A 15117-nucleotide genomic window follows, 5' to 3' on the forward strand; every position below is an offset into this window, starting at 1 on the left:
TGGGGTGGGGTGGGGTGGGGTGGCGTGGCGTGGCGTGGCGTGGAATAAAGGTTCACTGTGTGTAAAAAAAAAAAAGTAAATCTGAAATGCATTTGCATGGCAGTTGTACAACCTGTGAGTGGCGTAGAAATTATACGTGACTTGAGTACATTTTATAAAACAGGAAAAAAAAAAAAAATGAACAGGTTGACTCCTAACAGGAAAGCACCACAGAGCGTACGGCCTACAGTGCTTGCGGGCTGCTTGGGGGCCCTGCTGCAGACGCGTGCTCAGCACCTGTCACCCACAGCTAAGTCACAAGAGCTGCTGGCACCTGTTTTCAGGGGAATGTGGCAACATGCACCCGGGTGCATCCAGACAGCCTGGGTGAGCGGGAGAGCCACAAAGAACCAACTTAATTTGTGTGATTTCCAGATGCAGGTCTGAACAGTTCTTGACACCCGAGTTTCAAAGTCTGCTACCTGACCAAGTGTCCTCGGCCTAGTTTGTACTGACCTTTTTTGGGGAGGGCAGATGAGAAAGACATTGGTGGCGAAGATCTCCGGCATCACCCTGAGGCTGCAGGAGGTCCCTCGGGAGCCAGCTGTTGGATGGAGGACGAGGAGGGGTGCTGCAGTCTCGAGGGGTTCACACTGCTTGGGACGCTGATGGCCACAGTCCTGCATGCCCCCTCGGCACTCCCCAAGCTCTCGTGGACGATTCAGATCAGCTTTCCCCACAGCTTCAGGGCAGAGGCTGAAGTTGCAGATAGCCACGATGGAGTGATGGAGGCCTGCAGGTCAGATACCATGGCTGTCCCCAGCAACCCTGTTCTCAGAGCGTCCCTCTGTGCCAGGAGCTACTACCAGAGAGCCCCGGAGCTGGGCCTGGAGGACTTGTTTACATCCTTCTCACAGAGGGCCATGCACTTCACTGCCCCTACATCTGTCTGTGTGGAAACTTTCCCTCATCTGGACTTCTGGCCAGATGTTGAGTCTCGCTCAGTTGCCCAGGCTGGAGTGCAGTGGCGCCATCTCAGCTCACCGCAAACTCCAACTCCTGGGTTCAGGCAATTCTCTGCCTCAGCCTCCTGAGTAGCTGGGATTACAGGCACCCGCCACCACACCCGGCTAATTTTTTGTATTTTTAGTAGGGACGGGGGTTTCACCATCTTGGCCAGGCTGGTCTTGAACTCCTGACATCGTGATTCACCCACCTCAGCCACCCAAAGGGCTGGGATTACAGGCGTGAGCCACCGTGCCTGGCCACTTCTGGTCAGATTTTAACAGATGAACTGCATGGTCCAAGCCAGCTGGGGCTCACCAACGCCGGGCAAGGCCAGACCTGCGACCTGTTGAGATGTGGCCCCCCAGGAAAGCTCTACCTCGATGACAAATAGATGGGGTTACGTTCATTTGGATGAAATATGTCAGCTTTTAAAATCACAGAATGAAGTGAATTCATTGTTAAAGGGTGCCAAGGTGACAGGCCTGGAACAAGAGCCCTTCATTTTCACCAATAGGACCAGGTGAGGGAAGGGAAGCCCTTCTACCAACCACGGCCCTCCATGCCTCTCCGCACCCTCCCACCCCATTCACACGAGGGCCAGGCTGTGTGTCAGCCCGGCAGGAAATTCAGGCTGACATGGGACCCCACGGTAACCGCACCTGTGTCCCGCTTTGGTTCATGTTACACACACATCCGAAAGAAAACCAAAGGGAGAAAATGACCTACTGGAACCTGCTCAAAAAAAAAAAGCACCTAATTTTTGGGTGGAGCTAAGTTTCTACTACTGTGAAGTCAGCCACTTAGCCGCATTTCCGACTCCCAGCAAATCACCGTCAGCCAGGTGCCGAGGCTGCCGGGCTCGGGCTCGTGAGAGTCTCACAATGACATCGTCCGGGAAGGATTTCCAAACATCAGGGTTAAGTATGGGAGGAATGCTCGTCCCTGCCACACCCGGATCCACCAGGACAGAGAAGCCAGTGCCCCAGTGGGTGGTCTGCTTTTCTGGGCAGGAGCACTGTGGTCTGAGTTCCACCCACTTCCTACCCCACACCGCACACGGACACTGACTTCTAGCAGCATCCACCATGCCAGGGTATCTGGAACTCCCTCACTTCTAGGGACCTCCTGCTTCCTCCTGCTGGGTTCTGTGAGCACGCCCTGTGAATGCAAAATTCAAACACCGAGAAAAGCTCATCTCCCAAGACTAGTTCAGTGGGATGTGGGCTAGGCAAGGCCCGAGCATGGCTGTTCTGGGCCCTCAGGTCCTCCAGGCTCACGGGCTGGAGCCATGGCCATGGCCTGTGGTCAGCAGAACCACGCCACGCCGGCAGCTCCCTGAAGGGGCTGCCCTGGGCCCACAGCACCAGATGGACACAGCCGCGCGAGGGGAGGGGTGAGGGATGCTTCCGGGGAGCAGTGACCTGTGTCTGAAGCGGGCTTCTAACCGAGGAGATGCCAATACTGCAGCCCAGAAATCCAATGCATCTATTTCAACATGGCACCTTGAACCCTGAAAATGACCCGCCTCTGAGTTCCAGAGGGTTCTGAAGGGAGAGATGGAGCAGCGAGTGAGAAGCCGTAAGGACAGGTCTCGGTGACCTGAAGACTTTCCTCCAGGGAGTGTGCAAGACAGGCCATGAACATGGGACCAGGAGGCAGGAGCAGCACATCCACACCCTGTGGGCTCCACTCCCAGCTCAGTTACCCCCTAAACCGCAGACTCGGCCTCTCCCTGGTAGCCTGCCAGCTGCTGTCGAGGCCTGGTCAAAAGGCGGCTTCAGTTCCTTTCTTGGGAAACCTAACGCTTTTCTCTTCCAGGTCCAACATAACGCCTCGCAAAACTTTGATCACGAGATTGAAAGGCTGATGTCAGTGAACCATCCCCTTCCAGGGCACGCGGTGCCAGAGCCTCCTCTGGTGCCTCTGTATACAGGCATCCAGCCTGCCCGCTGCAGTCCCCCCACCGACTCTCAGGCCTGGGCCAGCTCTCCTGAATGCCAAGGCTTCAAGGGAACACCAGGATCCTGTATTTCAGGACCATCTCTCCCTGGGGCTGTTGTGCAAATTAAGCAAGCCTTCAAGTGGCCTGTCCTCTTCAAAGCAAAGCCTCCTGAATTTCAAGGAATCATTTCGGAAGGAGGCTGCTAAGCACCTGTGACACACTTTACACAGAAATGGCACCAAGAGATTTGGAAAGGCTGCACGCATGTGATCAAAGATTTATTAGCAAGGATTTCCTCTCTGCCCGTAAATCACAAAAGAGAACCCACCATCCCCGCACTTCTCGAGGCAGGTTGCTGGTCACAGTGAGAAGACCTGGTGGTGCGTTATACGGTGAAATACAATCCTCACCACACTAAACATGGATGTCCCCAAACCTGGAAGGAACCTCCCAGCTGGCCTCTTTAGTGACTGACAACCCTGGCTGCCATCAGAACCACCTGGGACACAGGGAAACCTGTATCTATGAGTTGGTGTCTCGGGACTGGCAGCTCAGCACACTGCCTGGGTGAGAGCTCCTCAGGTGATTCGACTGTGTCCCCAGGGCAGAGAGCCACTACGCCATCCAGGGTGGAGACGTGAGGACATCCAGGCTCCCAGAGCTCAGCCTATAGTCACAGCACACTGTGTGCTCAGGGCAGGCGTTTTTCTGGCACACTCTCTGCCTTTCCCACTTGTGGTCAGTTCAAGACCCCATCGGCCACACACGGGCTAAAGGTGCTGAGTGGCATCCCCACTCCTCTTTCCAGAAAGCTGCTTGTTTGGGCAAGAGGAGAGATGCCCCGTGATGCAAAGAGCAAGTTACGGCGGAGGCCTGAGCATGAGAGCTCTGGTCACACCACGCCGAGGACCCGACAGCTCTTCACTTTCTGGCTGGAACCATAACCCCAGGGGTTGCGAGGACAGAACCTCCACCTGCCATCCCCTTGGGCGCCTCTGGTCTCCAGAGCACATCAAGGTCCTTCCCCTCCCAGCTTCTGATCTTGGAGAGCGGGGCCTCTCACGCTTACACGTGCGTGTTTAGGTGTATATGCTGCCATGCCATGCTTTAAAAATAGTGTTTTGAATAAAAGCCTCTGGAACACATCTTTATTATTTTTTTGGAGAGAGAGTCTCATTCTGTCACCAGACTGGAGTGCAGTGGCGCGATCTTGGCTCACTGCAACCTCCGCCTCCCTGGTTCAAGTGATTCTCCTGCCTCAGCTTCCGAGTAGCTGGGACTACAGGTAGGTGCCACCACATCCAGCTAATTTTTGTATTTTTAGTAGTGTCGGGGTTTCACCATGTTGGCCAGGATGGTCTCGATTTCTTGACCTTGTGATCTACCCGCCTCAGCCTCCCAAAGTGCTAGATTACAGGTGTGAGCCACCGTGCCCAGCTATCTTCATCTATTTTTAAGATGGGATCTTTGCTGTTGCCCAGGCTGGAGTGCAGAGTGCAATCACAGCTCACTGTAGCCTCAAGCTCCTGGGCTCAAACGATCCCCCTGCCTCAGCCTCCCAAGTAGCTGGCACTACAGGCACGCACCACCATGCCCAGCTAATTTTGTTTATCTGTAAAGATGGGTCTCTTGTGGCCTGGGTTGGTCTCAGACTCCTGCACTCAAGCAATTCTTCCACCTTGGCCTCCCAAAGTGCTGGGATTATAGGTGTGAGCCACTGCACCCAGCCCAAAATGTTATTTACAATGGTTTTCTACATGCCAGGCTTTGTTTGGTGTATGGAAATAGAAACTATGATGAATAAATAATAAACCACCTTCAAATAAAATTAGGATTAGAGCCAGGTCCGGTGGCTCATGCCTGTAATCCCGGCACTTTGGGAGGCTGAGGTGGGCCGATCACGAGGTCAAGAGATTGAGACCATCCTGGCCAACATGGTGAAACCCTGTCTCTACTAAAAATACAAAAAATTAGCTGGGTGTGGTGGCGGGTACCTATAGACCCAGCTACTCGAGAGGCTGAGGCAGAAGAATCGCTTGAACCCGGGAGGTGGAAGTTACAGTGAGTACAGTGAGCTGAGATCGTGCCACTGCACTCCAGCCTGGTGACAGAGGAAGACTCTGTCTCCAAAAAAAAAAAAAAAAAAAATTATGATTAGAGTGATCTGCTCTGAATTTTGGGGACTGAAAAATCAATTTAGCGTTGGTTTTGAATCCTGCCAATATTTTATATTAAGCAAAGAAAGACTAAATTTATTTTAATAAACATCCAGAGCCTGAGAGTGGCTGAATTTTCAAGCCAGACCCTCCCAATGTTCACACACTGTGAAAAGCTTATGCCATGAACAACTGACCCGGACCCACTATCATCCCAGTGGGAGCCTCTGCTTTACAATACCAAGTTAGATGTCTGTTCCCAGAACCACCAAGTTAGTTATAACTAATAGTCTTCTTTCAAGTTTTTTTTTTTTTTTTTTTTAATCTTGGAGTTAAAATAATCTGACTCATTTTTCTTTTATCAAAGAAGTAGGAAAATTACAATACGAATTCTAGAGATCTCTATAAATTAGACCTATGACTCAAAATCCTTGAAACAATTTCTCTACAAACAGAAGAGTTAAAAATAGATTTCAGTAAAATCCCTATATGCGTTCTTATGTGTAAAGAGTTAGCTATGAGGAACATTATCTTATTTTGAGGAACTTTATTGTTACATTTTTGCAATAATAGATGAGGCAAATCTACCTCCTGCTTTTCCAACATCTTAATAAAAAAAGACAATAAGGATTAACAATGAAATTAAAATTAAAAAATACAAAAGCCTCAGGTTCTGGAGACAAAACTGACTACGGTCTATGTGTAGCAAAGTTGTAAATGACAGTTTAGCCTTGCAGTTTCCTTCTTCTCCAATTACAATGCGTTACAGAATTTGGAAGGGGGTGGCTTTAAACATGTTCTAATTTACCCTGGTCATGAGGAGGAGGAGAAGTCCAGCTCAGCAAGGCCAAGTGCCTCGGCCAGGGAGGTGGGGCCAGTGCTGAGCGGGTCAAGAGCCCGGGCCGGGGGCCATCCCACTGTGCTTTCTATCGAGTTAAACGGACCCCACAACATCTCCTTCCTTTCATGCTTTCGGTTTGAAAGTGACGAGTAAATATGTCAGACTGTTTACAGGAAAAAAAGCACTCATTGACAAGTCTGGACTACTCAGGAAGGTGTTTCAAACAACTCCCCTGCTATGCCAATCACAGCGCTGCTGTCGCCAACAGCGCCACCAAGAGACGGAGGACCCGCTTGCACTTCCTCTGGGCCCTGGATTTTCACACACACAGGAGAGACACTAAAAGCGGACCCGGGAGGCAAACAAAGCTCACCACGGTCTGGACCGGCCGTGCATCACTGTTGGAAACTGAAAATGTGACCTGAGACCATCCCGAGAGACCCACCAGAGTTTTCTTTCTCTTTTAAAACCTGGTCATCAGCACTCAGCTCCGGTCACATCCTTTAGGTCTGTGAAGAGCCACAGAAGCAGTACAAAAACAGCAACTTCTTTATCCAGCCAAAAAAGGAGCCACAAGCCCAGCAAACACTGACGCACGCCCTTGAGCACTGCAAGACAGAGTTCCATGCTGTCTCCTGATGAAAACGCGCTGCTCACAGGGTGACCCAGACGCAGGTTTTCCCCTCCCTCTTCTGCTTCTGCATCTGTCCCAAGGGCTTGTATTTATCAAGTTTGCAGGAAACAAGCCGAGGGTGAGCTGCAGAGGGGCTCGGAGTCAGGGGCAGCACGGCCTCGGGACGAGGGCCCTGGGATGTGTAACTGAGCCACAGCAATATTCGGGTGCCAATTAAGAGGAAGCTTTTCATTTTTTTTTAAATGCTAGGACACATCCCCAAACACGCTAGGCAGGATTTCTCAGTAGAGTGATACACAGAGGGGACCAGCTTGGAATGCAATGTATTTTAAACACAGTGAAAGCCACCTGGCAGGTAGCTGGACAAGTGAGCTGGGCCCAGGACTGGCCAGCTTGTATCAACATTCACAGGCTTCCGCGGGCTCCCCCGGGACAGCGGCATCCGAGACTGTTTACTTGTTCTGCAAGCACAGTCATAGGAGCAAGGGGCCTCGATGAGAATCAGACTTACAGGAGAGCTGCAAACAGGCACGGCTGTCCAAAGGCACTGGTGGAGCGGCAGTTTGGAGAAACTCAAGATTCCTCCAGCGTCTGTGGGCTTCCTGAAAGGTCAGCTGTGAGCTCGCCAAGCCGCTGGGGCATTAACAAAAGCTCTGCTAGTGGCCTTGCCAGCTTTCTGAAGCCCCAGAAGAGGAATGTTTCTGAAAGAAGGAAACGCTATGTGTTGCCAACTGTGTGTGTGCAGATGACTTGCAGGAAGATGGGAAAGCCATCTGCAAGGGGACCTGGTCTCTGTGTCTCTGCCGTTGGGTTGGGCGGGGGTGGCTAAGGGGAGAAGAGCACCGCTGTGTGTATGCGGACAGAGCAGCAGTCCCCGTGGGCATCCTGTCTCAGTCCGTGTTGTGCTGCTGGGCATCGGGCAGGGTGGGTAGGGGTGAGCCTGCTGTAGGGGCATAAGGTGAATCCACACCTGCAGAGCTCCCCAGCCCATCCTCAGAGCTGGGAAGGGATCCTAGGCACGGCTCCTCAGCTTCATCTGAGAGGCGTGGACTAGGGGCTCTTAGGAAATCGGCACGGGAGTTTGAAAAGGCAACGTGCTCCCTTTGGGAGGTGGCCTTCAGACACTGCGGCTGGGGCTGCAGGGCCAGGCTCAGGCACTCTGAGTTTAGCAGCATCGGCGTGCACTGGATCTCTACAAGCTACCGTTAGGCAAAGCTTTCAGGTTAGTCTGTCTCAGAAGACTTGTGAGTTAGAAAAGCCGTCTGCAAGGCCAGCTGGTTTCTGTGTTTCTGTCATTAAAGACAGAGCGTGTGTGTACACATACACATACACACACACACGGTCTTCAATTAAATTGTGTCAGAAAAAGAGGAACGTTTCTGTAAGAGCAAAGCAAGCTGTGTGATTAGGTGTTCCGTATTCACAACATCATCACTCGGGTTTTCAGTAGTTTCACTTGCCCCCAGGATTCAGTAGCTAATGTGACAGTTTCCATGTCCTTTTGCCTAGAGCTCACTGGCTGGCTGGTCTGACAGCATTCCTGAGCCAGGTATTCCAGGGCACGGATCCGAGAAACCCACTCAAGGACCACACAGACAATACACACCCAAGAGTCTGACCCACAGCCGTGGAGGCTGTTCAAGGACGACAAACCCCGGGGCTTTCCTGCTCACTGCAGCATGATGTCCTTCAGGTTCTCCTGCAGGATGGTGTCTTTCACAGCATGGAACACGAAGCGGACGTTCTCGGTGTCGATGGCGGTGGTGAAGTGGTGGAACAGCGGCTTGCTGCGGTTCCGTCTCTTCCTGTCGAAGCACTGGACCAGGTAGCGCTGGACGTCCTCTAGCCTGTGCGGGTCGCCCCTGAAGTCCGGGAAGTGCTTCTTGATGCTCACGGTCTTCACCTTCTCCACCAGGAGGTCCATCTTGTTGAGGAAGAGAATGATGGAGACGTTGAAGAAGAGCTTGTTGTTGACGATGGTCTCGAAGATGTTCATGGACTCCACCAGCCGGTTGGTGCGCCTGTCCTCCATGAGGACCTGGTCGTACTCGCTGGAGGAGACCATGAACAGGATGGACGTGATCCCGTCGAAGCACTGGAACCACTTCTGGCGCTGGGACCGCTGGCCGCCCACATCCACCATCTTAAATGGGATCTTCTTAATAACGAAGTCATGCTCCACAATTCCCTTGGTGGCCTTCCTCGCCAGCAGGATGTCCTGCTTACTAGGAAAGTAATTCTGTAAAATACAGAATGAGGCAGAAATTTAGGGGGAGGAAGAAAGAACACAAGAACATAAAAACAAAAAGATGGCAAAAAGACAGGTTAGAAGGAAAGAGACCGAGTTTTGCAAGAAGTTGAACCAGATACCAAAAGCAAATTTCATTTATAAAATTATCAACTGGCCGTGAAACAGAATCAAATACTACATTTCAAAACGAACGGAGGCTCACCAGTCTGAGGACGAATGCTCAGAACACTCGTGGGCAGGCCCAGGGCAAAACCACATCCATTTTCTTCTCCAGAGGAAATTTACCATCTTTTTTGTTTCCATACCAGAGATACCTTTTTATTTTTCTAACTCCCAGAGCTTATAGCTTCCGAAACCTTACTGTGAATTAATTTAGGTTTTGTAATGTGATGTAAATTCAGTCTACAATACATTTAATGTTATTCTTAGAAAATTCTTTAAGTCTTTAGCAACACACAGGCAACCACACTCTTCACTCACTTTGACTTTGCACTATTCATAATCCTCCAGGCCAGGCATGGCGGCTCACACCTATAATCCTGGTGCTTTGGGAAGTGGGAGGAATAGATTGAGCCCAGGAGTTCAAGAACAACCTGGGCAACACAGTAAAACCCGGTACTGACAAGAAGGAAAAACATTAGCTGGGCGTGGCGCCACAGGCTATAGTCCCAGCTACTTGGGAGGCCGAGACAGGAGGGTCACTTGAGCCTAGGAGGCTGAGGCTACAATGAGTTATGATCGTGTCACTGCACTCCAGCCTGGGTGATGGAGAGAGACCCTGTCTCAAAACAAAAAAACAAAAAAACCCACACCAACAAAACACCTCCCGTGATGAGTGCACGCACCACGCAGGCAGCTGTCTCACCAAAGGAGCAAACAGGGACGTGATCAAGCCTCGATCTAGAGGTCTGATTACCACCCACAGGGTGTGCAGGGGACAGAGAAACATCTTCAATAACACTGCAGGGGTGGAAGAGCAGAGTCCACATGGCAAGAAACAACCCTACAGGATAAATAACCCAGTTACTCCAATAAACAAATTGAAAGAAAAAAAGGAGAGACATACAGATTAACACTTAAGTGATATTGACCTATGGCAATGCATGCACCTTATTAGGTTGCTGATTCAAATCTGCTGAAACAAAGCAAAATCAACATGAAAACATTAATGAGACAATAGGGAAAATCTCAAAACTGACTAGGTTGACATTACGGAATTACTGCTAATTTTTCAGGAGCTATACAGTATCGCGGTTATTGTGGTTGTGATTTTTCATCTCGTCTTTTCGAGGTACACTCTAAAATATTCTTTGCATTTGCTCCTGGAGGCAGGGAGAGAGGGCTGCTCAAACAAGACTGGTAATCAGGCCGGGCGCAGTGGCTCACGCCTGTAATCCCAGCACTTTGGGAGGCCGAGGCGGGAGGATCACGAGGTCAGGAGATCGAGACCACCCTGGCTAACACGGTGAAACCCTGTCTCTACTAAAAATATAAAAAATTAGCCGAGTGTGGTGGCGGGCGCCTGTAGTCCCAGCTACTCGGGAGGCTGAGGCAGGAGAATGGCGTGAACCCAGGAGGCGGAGCTTGCAGTGAGCTGAGATTGCGCCTCTGCACTCCAGTCTGGGTGACAGAGCGAGACTCCGTCCCCCCTCCCAAAAAACAAAAAACAAAAAACAAAACAAGACTGGTAATCAGTGATAACTACCACACCTGGGGTTCCATTTGACTATTTGTTTTTGAATATGTTTGAATTTTCCGTGAGATAAAGTTAAAGGAAGTCCTACTTTCACTCAACAACTCCTCTATCTCCTTTATAGTGATCTGGGCAAAGGCAATTTCTCCCCCCGCCCCGAGACGGAGCACAGATCTAAGTGAGAGCATGCCAATACAGTACCATTCGTGGTAATGTGATAGAATAAGCTCGGCCTGTCAGTCCCGCCAAAGCCCTCACCACGTGGACTGCTTTGGTCTCTGGACACGTGTTTTCTAACCCTAGAGCCCAGCTTCCTCGGGCAGACGTGCTTACTCACCAGCTGGCCGATCCGGTCCAAGTTGTCCAGGAAGTACTTCACTGATTCCCCCTGTCAGGAAAGAAGAATATTCACAGCTCAGTCTGGATCGAGGAATCCTGATGTGGCAAATATAATAACTGAACAGGGTAATAGCAGTGGTATTTCGCCTCTGTGCGAATGGGAAAGCAAAGGAAACGTGTGAAGAGTGTCCGTATGTTTTCTAAAATAAAGAAACTACCATTAAAGAAAGATTTTAATGCAGGTTCTTTAGCTCCAACCCCAAGATTCAAATTCTGGCTGTTTTTCAATTTTCCCTGCTGGGTTTCGGCGTGTGGTGGGATGCCAGCCCCTCTGACATGGGACTCTCTTTCCAGACGTGAAGGCTGGCCCACTCCTGGCCATGCAGCCAGCAAAGGACAGGCCAGAATAGGATTTCAGATTTTGGCTCCTGGGTACAGTCTGCTTCTGACGAAGATGGCCCAAGGGACCCAAGACATTGTCCTTAAAAATGGAAGATTTTGATGAGAAGGAGCATCTGGCAAAACATCTTCCAGTTTCTAGAAAGAGTCCATTATTCCTTCCCACATTTTTATGACCTGATTTACAGTAGCCAACACAGGGGAATCTTCCATTTGGATTGTTGTGGTGGAATGACGGCCAGTCTTCTCCTGCCTGGACCAATCATTGATATAATCTGTTCCATAGCAAGAAGGGCCCAGCGGAATCACCCAGGACCCCATATCAGGAAGCGCTGAGCCGCCAAATGCGTGGCACACACCGGGCACGTGAGGAGCCAGGAGAGCATAACCGCCGACCACAGAGCAGCCTGCACGTGAACAGGCACGCACTGAGTCCCTTCAAAGGTAGCATGTTCAAAACCAATTACACGACTTTCTAAAAGATTCCACTTTGAACCCTGCTCTAAAGACAGACACCAGCAGGCAGAGTCTAGGCTTCCAGGCTGCCCTGACATCAGGGCTTGTGGAAGAGTAGTCACTTTCTGCAGTCTCAGGGAAGTGTACAGGGGCAAGGTCATACACATGTGGCGAGCTGACGCAGGAGAATTTTAAGGAGAGAAGGCCATCAGAACAGACTATGTGAGGGTGCCGAAGCTCGTGACGTTGTAAGGGATGGAGAAAGGTGGCCAGCACCTGCTCAGTCTCTCTCTTCCTCCTCTGTCCCAGACAGACTGAGGGGAGAAAGCAGACAGGAAGCCTTTCAGGGAAGAGCCCACATTCCCACTTTAGAACGAAGGCCTCTGGATGTTTCCGAAGTGAGTGTTTTGTTTGAGGGGAGAGAAACACACACGCCTCCCCATCCCAGTGCTGCCTGTGTTAAGCGAGCATACCTCCTCCTCCTCTGTGGCAGGATGGGGTGAGCACGGGCACCTCGTGACCACAGCTCCCCAGAGCTGCAGGCAGAGGCCCAGCTCTGCAGCAGGGACGGCATCGGGAGTGCTGGGGTGAAGGCACCTCAGGTGCCTGGCACGACTGACCTCTTGTGCCTGCTCTCTCCCTTCCTCACCAAGTCCCTGCGATGTGGGAAGTGTGAGGCCGGTGGGGCAGCTGCCTTCCTGTGGCTGTGCCAAGTCCCCCTGCTCCTCTGCACATCGTACCTCCTCCCTCGTCCCGACAGGAAGTAGCTGGGAGAAGCTGCTGGGCGCACTCACTCACCTGATTTACAACACGTTCCTTCCTCAGCGCCTTTCTTCCCTGCCTCCTCCTGCTCCCCCGCCCTCACCCGGGCCTCAGAAGGTGCCATGCAAGCCCAAGAAGCATCAAGATACCATCCCTCCCTCTCCTGTGGCCGCTGGCTCCCCCAGGGAGCTGGGAGTGGCAGCAGCTCACAGCCCGAGCCACCCTTGCCTGTTTTTAGGCAGGTGGTGGCACCAGGCACGAAGGAAGCAGACACAGTTCTCCTGCAGGGTTCTAGCTGGGTCAGGCATGGAGTCACAGTGGCACAGATGCCCTGGGCAGCTCTTATCACCACAGGACACAAAACCCTGGATGCCATGTGTTCCACCCAGATAGTACAGACGCAAGGGGAAAAGCACCACAGAGGACACAATCAGGACGAGCTAGAGGGGAAGCAGGAAACAGGAAGGACGTTTCCCTCGGTGTGAATCTAAACACTCCTCGAGTCTGAAATCAGTCCCCAAACTGCACTTTACGACATGGCAAATGCTCACATGCAAACATCTTCCCTGCTGCTTTCTCTACGATGACTGAATGAGGATGGCCCATTTAACTTATCACAGCATTTGTTTCACTACTTGGAATGGACATAACTTATCTGTGACTCTTGGTCATCTTGCACAGTTGGTGGAGGAGTCAAATCTAGTTTCATGTCAGGGCGGCCTCACTCGAGAAACAGCCCAGGGGGTCTGTGGGAAAGCTGCCACTGAACTGTAAGGTGCCAGGGACTGTGCCACAAGCTCTCTAACGGAGGCTGGAGGGGAGGGAAGAAGGGGACACAGAGCAACCCTGTGCGATCCAGAATGCGGTCCCTCACATCTGCACTCTTGTTGTCCCTGAGGTTTGGTGCACTGCGGTTCACCAGCAGAGACTGGACGACGCACCCGCTGATGGGGCGCAGCCCATGGGATGATCGTTTGTGACAGACTCAAGTCTCACAGCAGCAGCTCATTAAAAGGGCCAGGTTGACAATCCCATGCACTTTCAACACTAGGAGAATCCAGTCATTTCTTCAGAGAAAAAGTGTGTGGCAGAAACTGAGAGGTCCACGTGAAATTAACTGCTTGGCGGGTTTATAAAGAGGCACTGTGTGTGCCAAGATGAGCCCAGAGTCCTCTCGACGGCTGCTGCAGTCACGAGATCTAGAAACACGAGTGGATCCAAAGTGGGCTTTCAGGACTCTCCTTGGTGTGAAAAACCTACATTGCTCAAGATTAACACACACTTGAACTTGCGGATTAAACAAAATGAATTTCATTAGGCTGGGCACTGAGCACACACCTGACAGGGGCCTGTCCCCTGCCTCAACTGTCCCAGGAATGTGCCTGTCCTCTCACAGGCCCAGAGGCCACTGAGCACACACCTGACGGGGCCTGTCCCCTGCCTCAACTGTCCCAGGAATGTGTCTGTCCTCTCATGAGCAGAGGGATGAACCCGAGCAGGGGCTGGTGGGCAGTGAGAGAGAGGTTGTCTGTTTCAAGCAGCAGCAGCAGGTTGATTTGGGGCCTGTGCACCTGTGCTGGGCACAGTCGGGCAGATATGACATCGTGATGCTGGGCAGGACCTAGGCCAACACACGCCCATGAGGGGACCACCTTTCTGTAGAGCCCTGCAGCCGTCAGCAGTTTCTGGAAGCACCTGTCACCCACACCTCCGGCAGGAGAACGACACACGCTGGGTTCGCTGCTGCTCAGAGCTCTGTCAGCACAGCTCCTACAGCAGCCTCGCCTGTCACCTCTGTCTCTGCACACAGCGAGCTGCCCCTTCACAGACCTCTGCTGTCCTCACGCACTTCCTTCAGCTAACTTAGGACCACGAGAAAAGAGTCTCAAATCTTTCAACCGTGTACAGGACCAGACCCTCGAGATCAGTACATGAGGGGATGACTCTGGTTCCCTCTTGTCCTCTGCTCCTAAGTGGAGCCTTTCTACCCACATGCTTGGTTCAGTTTCTGCCTGTCAATGTCACAGGCTGACAGGGTGTGCATGAAAGACAGCCCATGTGTGGGTCCCACTGGGGAGCAAGAGGGAACAAAGGTAACCGTGGATTGGTCTGAGATGTAAGGGTCGAGGTAAGGAGAGATCAAGGACCAGAGAGTGGTTACAAGGAAAACAAACACCAACGTCCACCTCCTGGCCACAGGGCCTTTTAGTTTTAAACCCGATCTGCCCATTCAGGAGCTGTCTCACTGTTGTTTTTTTTTTTTTTTTTTGAGATGGAGTCTTGCCCTGTTGCCCAGGCTGGAGTGCAATGGCGTGATCTTGGCTCACTGCAACCTCTGCCTCCTGGGTTCAATCAATTCTCCTGCCTTAACCTAGCGAGTAGTTGGGACTACAGGTGTGCACTACCACACCCGGCTAACTTTTGTATTTTTAGTAGAGACAGGGTTTCACCAGGTTGACCAGGCTGGTCTTGAACTCCTGACCTCAGGTGATCCACCCCTGCCTCGGCCTCCCAAAGTGCTAGGATTACAGGCGTGAGCCACTGTGCCTGGCCCTGTCTTACAGTTTCTGCACTTAGTGAGGTTAACTCTAAAATCCTAAAACGGGGTAATTCACACCGTGACTGAAAACAGGGCTTGTCAGTGGTGAGCCAGATGA

At 51.6% G+C, this 15117-nt stretch overlaps 2 protein-coding genes across 3 annotated transcripts in view; one reads left to right on the top strand and one right to left on the bottom strand.

Moving 5' to 3' along the window:
* AMZ1 (archaelysin family metallopeptidase 1) overlaps window positions 1-15117 on the top strand; it is a 75394-nt gene that overhangs the window by 33705 nt on the left and 26572 nt on the right. The gene's annotated exons all lie outside the window — the stretch shown is intronic.
* GNA12 (G protein subunit alpha 12) overlaps window positions 5159-15117 on the bottom strand; it is a 114530-nt gene continuing 104571 nt past the window's right edge. Inside the window, exons 3-4 of one of the 2 annotated variants that reach the window (XM_025378625.1) lie at window positions 10842-10892; window positions 5159-8799 (exon numbers count right to left, since the gene is read on the bottom strand). In XM_025378625.1, the coding sequence (XP_025234410.1) occupies window positions 8230-8799; window positions 10842-10892 (621 nt within the window). In that variant the 3' untranslated portion in view covers window positions 5159-8229. The remainder of the gene's footprint in view (window positions 8800-10841; window positions 10893-15117) is intronic. The other variant, XM_025378626.1, reaches the window with a different exon arrangement.

The sequence above is a fragment of the Theropithecus gelada genome, chromosome 3 (assembly GCF_003255815.1).
Source record: "Theropithecus gelada isolate Dixy chromosome 3, Tgel_1.0, whole genome shotgun sequence".
Taxonomy (NCBI): Eukaryota; Metazoa; Chordata; class Mammalia; order Primates; family Cercopithecidae; genus Theropithecus; species Theropithecus gelada.